Genomic DNA, 14,593 nt, shown 5'->3' with positions numbered 1-14,593 from the left:
GGCTCAGAGTCAGGTTTGCTTTATAGTGCAAAAATTACAGTACACTGTACAGCACATACAGGACTCTCATGCACACACACAAATCTTGTGAATCTTTCACTTGGGATAGAATGAAAAATGTGTCAGATTTTTATTTACTGCACTCACACAAGCAGAGGCTATTGACCAGGAGTCACTCCTGTGTGTAGTATGATGCAATGTAGCTGAACCAGAGTAGAAAGCATGGCTCGCTGTCATTTATTGACCATGTTAGTGATGTGTATGGGATGGCATGGAGGCAGTGTTTGAGTACTGGAATCGCAGTGACCGGCAACATTTCGCACGGGCCTGGAATCTAGTGCCTCAGCTATGTGGCACTTCTCTACTGAGCGGTGGCCTGCCGTGTTGGGGCTGGCACATCCCCGCTAAGTGTTGCCCCGCTCGAGGCAGAGCGTAAAATAGACAAGACAAATTTGTTGAGGCCACACTCCAACAAAACATCACAGCACTCAGAAGATATTAACTTTTCACAGCAAACAGGAACTTGCTTTTCCACATGCTTCATTGAAATCTATTTGAAGAGTGGCAATGAAATAAGTACTTCTGACTGGGTTTGATGTAGGAATATAACCTGCTCGCAGAGGGGCTTCACCAGCACTCAAGGTACATTCAAGGGGGCTCTTCACACTAGTGCCCTAATGGCTCTCTGGGAAGCGCCAAATACGGCAGAAAAGACCGAAACCTTGTTGACCTCATACTGAGAGATTTGCGTAAACAAGCAATAACAGTAAATAGCATGGAAGGTGATGGTTCACTGCAAGTTACACCTTCTGTAACCCACCTTGACAAACAAGCTGGTATTATAGATCAAGACCCCCCCTGCTTTTTCTGTTCTATGCGAGTATGCTGGCAGCAGGGGCGGACCAGCGGGAGGCCGGATGAACTCCGCGTTTCACGCCCCGGTGACAGTGAGACGGCGTGACCCATACCCTGGCGGGCAGCATCTGCCATCAGTCATCGGGGCAGAATGCAAACATTTTCACTTCATTTCTTCTTTTTTACCTCCCCTCTTTGCTTTCACATTTCCTGCTCTCACTTATGACACTTCCCTGTCAACACACTTTCTTCTTTCAGACACGTGCTTACACAGGAGACCGTGTGGAAAGCGGGTTGGTAGGGGGCACTGAAAAAATTTACTTCTTTTCCTGACCTTTCAGACGCCATGCAGGACAAAAAGAAGGAAATGAGGAACTAAACATCTTACTCACCGCTGGTTTCATTGTTGAAGTCCAACGCTTGTATTATCAAAGTGTAGGATCTCTGTAGAAAAGAGAATAAAAGATTGTTAGCAATGAAAAAAAAAAAATCTCTACCGACATGGTTTGTCAATGTTGTTTACGTACAACGAAACATGATGAAACTTGTTTAAAATAAGCTTCCCAAGCATCCACCTGTGTATCTAACGACAACAGTTATGTTGATCTGATTAAGGAAGGATAAGCTTGCAGTTTTCCTGGGAGGGGGGGGTGACGGACAAAAGCAGACAAACGGCAGGAAAGATGAGCAGACAAACCCCGCAGGAGGGAGTCTGATGCGCTGCAACCAAACCAGCCCCCTCCCAACCTCTACCCCAATGACCCAGCCGTATGACACGACACAGACTCGAGGGTAATGACTTCACAAATCATAATAATATGAAAAAAAAATACACAGAGAGGGATAATATGGACAGCCATGCCAAAAATATGTCTTCATCTCAGCCACAGAAAGCTTGCTAGCTTTTGAAAACAGATTCCCCCCCCAAATAAGGTTTTCCACATGTTTACAAAATGTGGCCAGAGACGTCAGCGGATGATTTCCAAAGTTCTGAGAAAGCAGGTCTGTTTTGCAGTTCTGTAATTTTACGCTAATTTCAAATGTGGCGCTACGAAGGCTGGGAACCACCCACACTTGACAATTGTTTTTTTAAGATGAGCGTCACAAAAAGACAGGCAGACAAAATAATAACAATGTGGATAATGAGTAAAGACCGTGAAAGAATGCTGCATTCTGGCCGGCTCGACTGCACTCCCAAAGCACGAGGACTGATCAGCGTCAGTAGCACTCGCACCAATATCAGTTTACACTTTCTCACGAGTCACCACCCTGCACCACATGCACAACACATCCGCAAGCGCTCACAACACTGTAATCTCCCGTCCACAAAGGCATGTTTCATTCTCACATTTTCACGCCGACAACTCCTCTTGGAGGCAAACGCCGACGCTACGATGACCTCATGGCGTACACACCTGCTCAGAGGAAAACCCCTGATCGGCGGCAGAGTGGCAATGAGTCACCCAGCCCTTTTTTTCCTTAGCTTTGCCCCATTTTGTCAGCTATTAAACTTTCCGTCTCTCCAGGAGACATTTGTCTCATCATGTGCCAGCGTATCCTGCAATCAGAGAGGCTATTATTTGAAACACAGCACTCATCATCACCATGCATGGCAGACTGACTCACAACTTGGCTGCCAGCACAACACACAGAAACTAAGTAACAATGGAAATCCAAGGCCTAATCAACAAATATTGCCGCCCAGCAAGGGGCTACATTATTAGAAACAAGGGCCCAGTAGATGCTTTCACTTCTACACTCTAACATTTAACAAGGTTATTACTTTGGTGTTCCCCTCATGTGGTCTTACTTAGCCTCTTAGACTAGAAGTCCTTTTTTCATCATGGGTGACATTCTGCAACCAAACATGAGCATCGAAGCAATGCATTCATAAATAAAGGTGCGACGGATGGGCAAAATGTCCGTGAAAACAATTGAGAAAACTCATTGGCTGTCATTGACAGCAATTGAAGTCCAATCCATCTAAACTGGGAGCGCTGCCAGCCCTCTTAATTCAAATGAGTTGTACATCTACAAGCGACAAACTAATTCATGATTGATTGGAAAACTACCCTCCTAAATGGCACTATAAGAATTCATACTTTTTTTGACTGACTAGTAGAACATCTGACTGTTCTGAATCCCAAACTTGTATTGAGATTCAGCAGAGGCTTGCATAGATTTCACTCAAATGTCTCCAGTTGATGTCAGATTGTTCTCAAGCACAATGCTAGCAGCTTTACAAATGAATGAATAAATCCTAATGATCAAATAATGACTATGCTAAGCCTTACCAGAGACTTAAAATTTATATTGCGGTGCAAACAAGTATGGTTGTTCAATTAACCTGTTTATAAGGCACATGACTATTTTTGATCATTAAAACAATGGAAAAACAGAACCCCATAAAAACCTGGCATCCACATACGTAGACGTCACATATGTGGATGACAAATCTCATTATTATTAATATTTTTACTTAATAATCATGTTTTTTTTTTTTTTTTTTTTTTTTTTTTTAACTTCCACCAGTATGTGAAACATAGAAGGCAGAGATTATGTATTTGGTTCCGTATGTGTTTGTGTTCAAGATAAATCAAGAACGAATAATGAAGTAATTATCAAACTATCAAGATATGTCTTTACTGCAATATGAAATGGGAGATGTGACTCAATTTTGGAGTAATAAAGGTCAAGGGTCAGGAATTTTGTGATACTTTGATAGGAGATTAGCCTATTTGCCTCAAATTTGCAGCTTAGGCGATGATGAGAAGAGAAACGGTCAAAGGTCACAGGTCAGAAATGTGGCAATGCTTTGAATTCGGCTGATTAGATCATTAATATTAGAGGTGGGAATCTTTGGGCACCTAACAATTCGATTACGATTCAGAGGCTCAGATTCGATTATAAATCGATTATTGATGCCCCCTCCCCCCATTTTTTTCTTTTTTTATGTTTTGTATATTTGTTCCAAAATTGTTCAAAAATCCTCTCAGGCTAAATAAACCAAACTATTTTAGTATCAAGCTACCGGTTAAAAACAGTAAATAAAATATTAAAGTCCCCATTCTGTATCAGCAGCTTTAAACTACATTCAATTAATTTAATGTTGTGAATCAACCGTTAAAGTTGTTAAAATTGTGCCCGTTATTCCATAATTTCCCTCATGTCTACTTTCGACATGTGAAAGTTTTAAAACTGTTTCATCATTTAAAGATAGATTCAAGTCAAGATTTTGCCCATTTAGGGGTATTTTAGATAAAAAGTAATTAGGTTCTCTACAACAAAGCCTTCTAGAGAAGTCTACTGCTTTAAAATGGCTCCTGTTTACTAGCACAGGAAAGTGTCATTTCACATCTAGTCTAGATATATGTGATATCTACCATAGCCGTATGTTGCCGTATGTTTGTAGCAACTAGCAACTGGACGCTGTTTGTCGCAGCTGATGGCCGCAGTCAGGTATTATTGGATTTTTACCTAGCGGCATTAGCTGCACATGATATTTACTCTCGGTCCGTTCCTCATTGCGTCCCGAAGACCGCGCTGACTGAGTTTTATTTCCGCTTTACCTGGTATACTTCAATAATCGGAATTTGGATGTTTGTGAATCGTTCTCGAATCTTCCACGGCCGAATCGAGAATAATCTAAGTATCGGAAATTTTGCACGCCTCCATTTAATATACCGTATTTTTTGGACTATAAGTCGCAGTTTTTTTCCTAGTTTCGCTGGGGGTGTGACTTATACTCTGGAGCGACTTATGTGTGAAATTATTAACACATTATTATTAGAGGTGTGCAAAATTTCCGATTCTTAGATTATTCGCGATTCGGCCGTGGAAGATTCGAGAACGATTCACAAACATCCAAATTCCGATTATTGAAATATGCCAAGTAAAGAGGAAGTACAACACACTCAGCGCGCCGTGCGCTCTTCGGTACGCAATGAGGAAGAACGGAGCGAGAGTAGCTAAACATCATGCTTCTCATTATCCGGCCCCTCGGGCAATGCCAATGCTCAACTCACGGCTCTAGCTCAACTCATGCTACGAGATAAAAAAACACAACAACATACCTGACTGCTGCCGAAAAGCTGCTACAAGTACAGCCACATAATGGATAATAGATATCATTTATATAGGACTAGATGCACCATTGATTCGGTAGCGTTGCAGCACATCTACAAAAAGCTAGATGCGGGCGTTAGTAAACGGCCGCCATCTTAAAGCAGTACACTTCCCTGCAAGGCTGTTGTAGCGAACCTTCCAAGCAAACCTAATTACCTTTTTATCTAAAATACTCCTAAATCGGTAAAATATTGACTTGAATCTATCTTTAAAATAGTTTTAAGAGTTTCACATGCCGAAAGTAGACAAAAGGGAAATTATGGAATAACAGGAGCAATTTTAACAACTTTAACGGTTGATTGACAACATTAAATTAATTGAATGTAGTTTAAAGCTGCTGATACAGAATGGGGACTGGAGTTTTTTTATTTACTGTTATTTTTGTATATTTGTTTACTGCTATATGTTAACTTGATACTGAAATAGTAGTTTGGTTTAGCCTGAGAGTATTTTTGAACTATTTTGGAACTAATGTACAAAACATTTATAAAAAAATAAAAATAAAAAATAAAAAAGGAGGGGGGTGCATCAATAATCGTTTTATAATCGAATCGGAGCCTCCGAATCGTAATCGTAATCGAATCGTTAGGTGCCCAAAGATTCCCAGCTCTAATTATTATATCATTTTGCATGTTATTTTGGTGGTTTAGTGTGACACTAATGGTTGGGTAAACTTGTTAGCATGTTCTTTATGCTATAATTATGTGAATAACTCTTAATAGCATAAGATACATAACATAACATACCGGCCACATTCACATTTCGTTGTTCATGCATCATGTAACATTATCATACATGTATGTACACTTAAGCCCGAGTTATCCTCCCGCGTTGCGGTGACGGCGCAGCGACTACGGCGTCATTCGACATTCGATACTTCTGCGGTGAGGGAATGCGTTGCTCTGTAATTCACCACCAAGCCACTAGAGGGATGTGGCGTTATGTTTGTACGGTTTTGGGGCATGCTTCTTGACTTGTGCTAGTCGGAGAAAAAATAAACAATGCAAGAAGAACTCTTGAAAGTAAATATTCTGCTCATCAACACTGAATAAATATTGAACATACAAATGTTGAGGGGCAGGCGACGCAGAAGACGATTTCGAGGTGGTCTGGCTGACTTTTGATGCCGCACAGAGAGTTTTAGACTCGGGTGGAGACAGCTAGCTGTGACGGCTAGCTTGAATCTGGCGTCGAGCACTGCGTTCAAGGTCTGCAAAGCCCTCCAGCCCGATTTGTTTGCCTACAACCAGCCAGTGGGAAGCCATAGCAGATTTCTGGCGTCTATGGAACTTTCCAAACTGCGTTGGGAGCCTTGATTTTAACGTTATCATAAAAAGCACCGAGGCACTCTCAATCAGTGATGATGTCTCGTGTGTGAACTGTCTGTTATTGATAATTAAAGATCAAAACAACTCTTCTGACACCAAATCTGTGCTTTATTCTTCATATACTTGAAGTGTGACACATAAATAAGTCAGACTCACAGCAAACATATGTACACAATAAATGATGAAGTGCACCAACCAAAAATATGACATATAGTGATAAAAAGTTGGCAGTTTTTGGCTGACTGGGTCACCGCTTCGTGTGGCCACTTGATTCTGAACACACACGTCTCGGTGGCCCCCCCCCCCCCCCAATCGCCGACCTTGCCATTTGGCAATTACAATAATGTCTTGGCGAGACTTGCTCTTCGATGATACTCCCGTCAGCTTGGTCCATTTTTGCGTGTAGAAAATAATGTTTGATTCTATTCTTCTATCGCGGTGATTTCGCGCTAAACCGGAAACAACAATCTGAGCGGACCAATCACGGTCTGTTTTCGCCACGTCATATACGTCTACGCGACGCGGAGGTTAGAAAATTCGAGAGGCGCGCGTCAGGCTACGGCGTAGGGTCGTAACTCGGGTCTTCCTTGACGGCGCAGGTCTGACGCGGAAGTATAACTCTGCCTTTATTCAGCATGTTGATCTCTATTGTATTTTTACTTTAAATTGCCTTTCAAGATGACATATCCTTTCTATGTGTTGGATTTTATCAAGTAAATTTCCCCCCAAAATGTGACTCCGGTGCGACTTATGTTTTTTTTTCCCTCTTCATTGCGCATTTTGGGGCTGGTGAGAGTTATACTCAGGTGCGACTTATAGTCCGAAAAATACGGTAATCTTTTAATAAACACACTGTGGCCACCATTAACTAAAATTGACCCCCCTCAATAACATTTAATTCATTGCTAACCATTGACAATGACAGACATCCAAGTTATCTAAACTAGAAGGAGTGGCTGTAAGTGTTCTTTTTTTTCAGTGCGATTGACGGTGCAAGACGTCCAATCTGTTTTGGTTGGGAGAGGCTGGCAGCGATTCGGGAGAATCCATGCGATTCGCTGCCAGCCTCTCCCAGCCAAAACAAATTGGACATCTAGTGCTGTCAATATGTTAAGTGAGTGCCCTATAACGAATTAACTACTCATTTCTAAGCTTTATCCCTTTTGATGACATTTGTGACACATTTTGTCAATGCAAGTGTACCCTTAAAAAAACACGAAACTTAAATCAACACAGAAACAAAGAAGATCTCCCATCTCCCAAAAATATCCACATCAGTCATGGTTGCGACATGAGCATTGACGTAGCTGTGGTTGATAGAAAAAAAACCAGGAATGACTGCTGGATTTTCTATACCTTAAAGTGGCTCTGAAACAAATCTTTTGGATCTGGTTTTAAGGGACTATCATGTTACTAAAGCACAACACAGGCCAAACCCAAAACTTCTCCGAGGCTGCAGGATGTGCACAAACAGAAACTTCCCATTTCCACTTAATAAAAAAAAAAAAAAAAAAAAAAAAAGCTAACAGTGAATGCAATTTTCATAATGGTGTACAATGTTTAATTTTCCTGGGAAATTCCTTTTTAAGGCTGATCTTCAACACACCCTTCTCTTTTGGGATTGAAGACTTGCCTCAACATGGAGGCAAGAGAACTGTGCTACCATCAATTTACAGCACTTTAACATGCAAGTACTAAGAGCCCTTGGGCAACCAAGACAAACCAGCGAAATTAGGCTGACTATTCACCAAACTGATTTAAGGTTTTGGAAACACACACTGAATATTAATACAACTGCAGCCAAAACTTTGACGTCATACAACATTAAGTTTGAGTCAATGGTTTGGGATAATGATAGCACCAGGTAGCATTATTAATTAAAAACAGATGGCTTTAAAAGCTGGCCGGCACTTAGCCAGACCTACCAGGATGATCCAACACAAGGAGAAGCAACAAAAATCATCCTTTTAGGTAGGAAAAATATCATGCAACTCCACATTTTGTGAGCTATTTGTATTTGAGTGATTTGACAAGATTTATTTCCATTTATTTTCCATTTTGGTTCACAGTTTGACTCCGTAAACAGCCCAAATGTAAAAAAAAAAAAAGTCCTATTAAACAAGTAAAAATGAACTACGACTGCCTTTAAACATCTCATCAGACCAGAGAAATGATAAACACACACAAAGAGCGTGTATGCTCTCTACCGGCAAGTTTGGAACCAAAAGGAAAGAATAAATTTAAAATTAAATGATCAAAAATAATTTTAAAAAATGGACTCGAGGCATATACATCTCAAGAATATAACTACAAAATTTCAATTTGATCCAGCCATGAATAACTGAGGAGTAGCAGTAGTTGGTGTCCTCATCAAGAAGAAGAACAAAACAGGTGTGATCTTGAGCCCTCCCCCCGACAGTAAAAAGTTGTTTAATTCGTTTGAATTAAAAAGACAGACTAGAGCTGTAGTAAAACATTGATATTCATCCACTAACACCCACTTTGTCCAGTTAGGCAGGTCACCCAAAAATTGACTGAGGGACAAGTGTCTACCAAAGCAACAGGTGGTTCAAGTGGAACAAGTGATTTTTTTTGGTGATGTTAACAGCAAGAATGCTTAAAAATGTATGCTAATCTTCAGCAACTTTGCCTTGAAAATGTGTTAATCACTCAAAAGGGTTTTTCTATTTAAGGGCAAATTCACAATTCTTGTTTCTTCTGTTGATACCTTTTACTTGACAACCATGATAACACAAGCATGGCCAAAGTTCAACGTGAACAACGTCAGCAGTACCTTAATCTTAAGTAGGTTTGCCATTCATGTGGTTCCAGGCCAAACAAATGCTTGCTAAAAACCAAGATAGGAACAAGGCCCTCACTCCATCACTCTTAGGCCGTTATCAGCTTCTCTGCCATTGCCAGGTTCACTTTTCCCCAGACTCCCAGCTGACTCGTAGCTTGTCTTTGAACTGTAGCGTGCGCACTCCCGAGCAAAGTGAGTGAGTTAGGCAGTCTTATCTTTCCTGGCCAAACAGCCACTATGCAACAAGACAAGTTACATACCATAAGCAGCCAAGAACCATTCAGTTCAAATCACAAAAACAACGCAAGTCTTACCACAAAGGGATTTTCAGAAAGTCCAGCGCTTCTCTTAGAGCAAGCTGACCTCCCAGGTTAGTTTATTGAAATAAAAGTAAGGTAACATATGTCTTACTGCTCACATCCTAAGACCAAATAAAGAACAGATAAGACAAGAGGAAATGTAAACAGTTGCGACAAAGACATGTTGACCTCCTCTATCAGTTTTCCTGAGTCAATCACTTAAGCATCACCCTGAGATCAAACCAATGATTAGAGGCCACTGATGGCCTGGCTGGAAGGATTATGTTGTTTGCAAAGATTTTCATCACAAGAAAATGGGAGGAAGACAATGTTGTACAATCAGCATCTTACTAAACATCCTGTTAAGGTATACCAACTGGGATGGGAAAATGAGGAATCTGTACTTGTGCCAACGAAAACAAAAACTGCACAAGAGACTCCAAAGGCCATGGAGCCCTGAACCCAGAAGCACGAACGAAAGCCATATAAATGATTGAACCAAAACAAGCAGCGTGGCCCTTGGTCCTCTGTGAGGGTCACTGCGCTTATAGGGAAACAAAAACAGCTGAACCCAATTAAACATGTTTTCAATGCACGTTTCCATACAGTTTAAAGCCACCCTGTAAAGTGCATTATGTAACTTTATCAACACCACAAGCACACAATGAAAATCGCTAACTTAAAGAACAATAGTAGTCTTATATTTGAGTCATTTGCACTTATTGCCACATCAGACCAGCCAATAGAAAACAAAAATATCATTACCCCCCCAGCTGCAAAAGCTGGTCACTCCCAAGGTTGAGCCGATTATTGACTGGCTGGTCCCAGTTCATCAATCACTAAAATGCCAAAACAAGACTGAGTGACATTATGTTACAGCATGAAATGAAGCTCAAGTTAAAGGCATAATTACTCAAAATTAGCTGAACAGCTTTCCAATATTGGCTTATCTTCCAAAGAAGGAAATACAAAACTATTTGCATGAAAATATCTTTTCATGACTTTTGGAGCCACAAGGGATGTATATGATAAAACATAAACTAGAGATGACCGTATGAATCTCCTCAATCATTTTTGGCATAAGTAATAACAACTTCAAGGTATACAACAGTTTGACTCAAGCTGAACTCAGCTAATCAAAAAGGTCTTCTTGACTCTACTGATATGTCTCAAAATGCTAGTGAGATTTTAGAGTCAAGGTTCCAGCTTGCTTGCCAGCAAACATCATCACTGCTGAGTCCATGACAACTGCTTCCTGTTGCTTGTCCTGCACTGGAATTAGAACTGCACTGCCACCATTGTGCTCTGTAATCCTCACTGTAGTCACCAAGGACACACAATTGTCCCACAGCGATATACGCAGCAAGGGTCCGGCTGGCTGGACTCAGGCACTGAATGAAAGCATGGCGTAAAACAGTCGAATCAACATGGGGCAGCATGGCAACTCTGGTCGAAAGACGTCCGGCCGATGGCATGCAGCTGGATGTTTGGCTCTCACCATACCTGATCTCAGCACATGTGTGCAGCCTCATTAAGTGCAGCAGTTGCTGTGGGTGGCAAGGTTAAAGTGATGAAATGCCTTGGGCCCAACAGAGCGTGACTTAAACAAAGCCCTTGCTCGGACAAGAGGCCAACTTCATGTGGCTCTGAGAGAAAATGAAGTGGGGAGGAAGGGTAATTCATGACCCGAGGTTCCCAACAACCCGATTGCACCATAGTGCTATCCGTTCACAACACCCAGTCACTTGATGAGTGTGATATTATACCTTGGCTGACAATTGTTTAAGTGCACTGATGTAAAGCACTGGAAATGATGGGTGAAAGAAGCCATCAAGAGACTTGCTTGTTTTCTCAACTGTTCCTCCAGACGAAAGCATCATTCCCAAAGTGCACCGTTCAACAACGATGAATACAGAACCCAAGCAGTTGCAGTTGAATTTTAACCTCTAATATAATCGTACTCTTGAACCAAACAGAACAAGCTTAAGTGTTAAGATACATTTTGACACCAATTTGTGGTTCAGTAGGCAACTTTGTGTTATCAGTTGGATAGACTTAGTGAAAAGTTATAGTTTTAGACTAAAACTGGGAAAAAGTTATGAAGGGGGGAGTGAGGCGCCAGAAGATAGTATATCGCACACTACCATGTTGGCAAAGTTATTGAACTTGCTATTAGATCATTGAAAATGTCTGTAATTCAAGTGAAAGCTGACTGTTGAAACATGCATAAAAATGTACGACGTGAGAAAAACGCGCTTCACTCAACGGCATGCACAGTGTTCAACACGCACATACAAATTATACCACTTTCACTTCGATTGAGACAAAAATAAGTTGGATGTACAGTAATTGGACACATACACAGAGCCTCTGGTCCTTTCACCCATCAGGCCGTGAGTGTGTGTGCAGAGTTGTTTGCGGGCCAAGCGGTGGGGCCAGTCAGTCTGTGCAGTCAACATTCAAATGCACTCCAGCATGGCAAATCATCTTGCACAAAGCTACAACATTCCCACAGGCCGAGCTGTGAGAAAGAGCTGACACTTGAGGAAACCAGGAATTGAGGTTTTACTGTTTTGAACATGACCAGCTTCCAGGGAGGCAAGGGATCGACACGGCAGTAGAAAACCAATGTTGTTCTTTAAATACAAATTGCCGGCAATTGCTGAGAAATGCTATCCAGTCAGCAAAACGCAAGGGAAAGAAAGTACCAGTTACACATCCGAGTATATTATCAACACCTGGAGTTTTGTTGCATTGTTGAATGGTGCAATAAAATGCAATGAAAATCCTGAGTAAATGGGGCTGAAACACAGCAGGCCAACCTAGGGAAATTGTCCAACATCACATAATTCAAAGTATTACTATCTATGCCAATGACGTATAGTGACAACAATGACATTCTCTTCCACTAGATGGCAGAATACAAAACCTGCATATCCAGTTTTTGTGACGCTTTTGTTTTGTGGCATGTCATGAGACCATTTAATGTCAAATATGTATTTAGCTCAATTAAGGTTGGGAAAAAGAAACTTATCAAACGTTTGCTTTGATGGCGAGTTTCTTTTTTTTTTTCTGCAAATAAAAGTTTGCCATTTCGAAACCAGATGTAAAATGCTACACTGACAGCTGGAGATATCCAATCTATTTTGACTGGGAAGGCTGGTAGCAATTACTTGCTCAATGGAAGTGTAACAGTACTCGCGGCCAGTATTCCAAGTCTAAATGAATGGGACGTCTAGCGTTATCAATGGCAGGCAATGAGTTAAAAATATGCTAATTTTTTCTAAATGTTTACGCTTTCTGTAACAATTTTATCAAAAAGGGTGAAAAAATGTGTAATTTCTTTCCAAAAAAAAATAAAACAAACTGCCCATATTATCTATTTATAGTTTTTTTTTTTTTTTTTTTTTTTTTTATTAAATGAAAAAAGTGATTTCATTGTTAGTTGTGGGATTTAATTTTATTATTTATCAACTTAACAGGCTTATAACCAGAGTACCTGTTTTTGTTCACTTTTTGTTTTTGTTAAAATTTTAATTTACAATTCTATTTATTCATATGACCTGCCATCAAAATATGTAGACATCCTATGTAGGCCACACTTGTATACCAAATATTAATATTGTGGCCTACAAGACCCAAAATGTGACCCCAGGGCTTTAGGAAACAGGCTTTTAAATGAATAAAAATAATCACTTGCGCTATAAAGGGTTAACTTGTCACTTCCATTGACAGCGTTAGGCATCAAATCCATTTAATCTAGAATAACCATGTTTCAGTGCCATTGACGGCGCTAGACGTCCACAGTCAAAATGGATTGAACGTCTAGCGCCGCCATTGGCTGTCAGTGAGTTATAAAACGATCAACATCTTTGAAGACCGCAGAATTTATGGCCATCTTAAATGAACCTTGAAGCAGCAGCCTGTCAGTCTAGGCCTTCTCGAGATAAATACCGCTGCACCTGGTTAATTGGGGCAGATAATGGGACCAGGGGTCCTTCTTCAGCACATTCACATTGTTTTGCTTTCTTGCCAACGTTCTGAGAGAAGCAAGTGATTGACAGACCGTAATTGCATACAAATGCCTTGCAACCCCCCCCCCCCCCCCCCAATTCCGCTTTTTTTTTTTTTTTTTTTTTTTTTAATTTTATTTTTTTTAAAGAAAGCCTCCAACTCACCGGCCATGCGAAGCTGAAGGGCAAAACTATCCTGGCCTTGTCATTCCTGACCGAGCTCCTAAAAGAAAATGTATTCCCTCCGAGGACAGGCGTAGTTCCCGTTCCGAAACTGCAGGTCCCCGCCGCCGAAACCCTCGACTGGTATTCCTTGAGGCAAACTTTAAAAAAGGTTCGACACTCTCCCCGCGTGCACTTGGTGTCCGCGGTGCTCCGTGTGCCGTGGCAGCACGCGCCGTTCAGCAACTCTCCGTTCGCGTTGTGCGTGGATAAGATCTGCAACTCGAACTGTCCCGATCCATCTGACACCTGTTGGAGAAAGAAGAGTCAAATCAGCGCATGTTGGAAACTTCACTTGAAGTTAACGGAGCTTGAACCCCGTGACCCCATGTTCCCTCCCCCGCCAAACTTGCGTACCTTTAAAAGTAAAGTGAGTAAAAAGGCACCGAGGACGGCGGCCCGTCTCCAAGTCATGCCTGCGGACTGAGGTGGCCGCTGCTGGAACTACTCGTCTGGCCGACACTCGGCACCACGGCGCTCCGATTTAAACATGCACGACACGCCAGAAAAGACGTCACGAGTCAAGCCGAGCTCCGGATCCTCTTCCCTCTCCTCCTTCCTCGAGACAAGATTCCACTTGTTAGTGAGGAAAGTTGGCGCTAACACAAGCCATGCGGCGGTGCACGTTAACTGACTGCCCGACTGACTGACTGGTGAGAAGAGTGAGACAGCCTGCACAAGTTCAAGCTAGAGGGAGTGTCTGAGTGTGCCTTCCCTCCACCTTCATCATATTCATGAGCGACACCAGGGCCCGCCCACAGTTAAATGCACGCCGATCACGCTCATCAAAACCGCAAAGGTTGGCGCTTCTAAACAAACATCCTGACATGATCAAACCTTCCGAACCGTCACAGGTGGGGAGAGCAGCCACAGAAATCTAAAGTAGTCATCCAAATAATTACTTGAGTAACAGAGAGAAATTACTAGGATCTATTCCAAAACTGTAGG

The 14,593-nt window shown here is 41.6% G+C and overlaps 1 protein-coding gene across 3 annotated transcripts in view; it reads right to left on the bottom strand.

The window, feature by feature from the left end:
* The window catches only part of jag1b (jagged canonical Notch ligand 1b), a 57,369-nt gene extending 42,992 nt beyond the window's left edge, over positions 1-14,377 (bottom strand). For 2 of the 3 annotated variants that reach the window (XM_057848147.1, XM_057848144.1), the window contains exons 1-3: positions 14,003-14,376; positions 13,589-13,894; positions 1,248-1,299 (exon numbers count right to left, since the gene is read on the bottom strand). In XM_057848147.1, the coding sequence (XP_057704130.1) occupies positions 1,248-1,299; positions 13,589-13,894; positions 14,003-14,059 (415 nt within the window). In that variant the 5' untranslated portion in view covers positions 14,060-14,376. Of the gene's footprint in view, positions 1-1,247; positions 1,300-13,588; positions 13,895-14,002 lie in introns of all 3 variants that reach the window. The other variant, XM_057848146.1, reaches the window with a different exon arrangement.
* Between the last annotated feature and the right edge of the window lie 216 nt (positions 14,378-14,593).

Source organism: Corythoichthys intestinalis, chromosome 10 (assembly GCF_030265065.1).
Source record: "Corythoichthys intestinalis isolate RoL2023-P3 chromosome 10, ASM3026506v1, whole genome shotgun sequence".
In the NCBI taxonomy this organism is placed as follows: domain Eukaryota; kingdom Metazoa; phylum Chordata; class Actinopteri; order Syngnathiformes; family Syngnathidae; genus Corythoichthys; species Corythoichthys intestinalis.
This window is presented reverse-complemented; position numbering and strand designations above follow the sequence as displayed.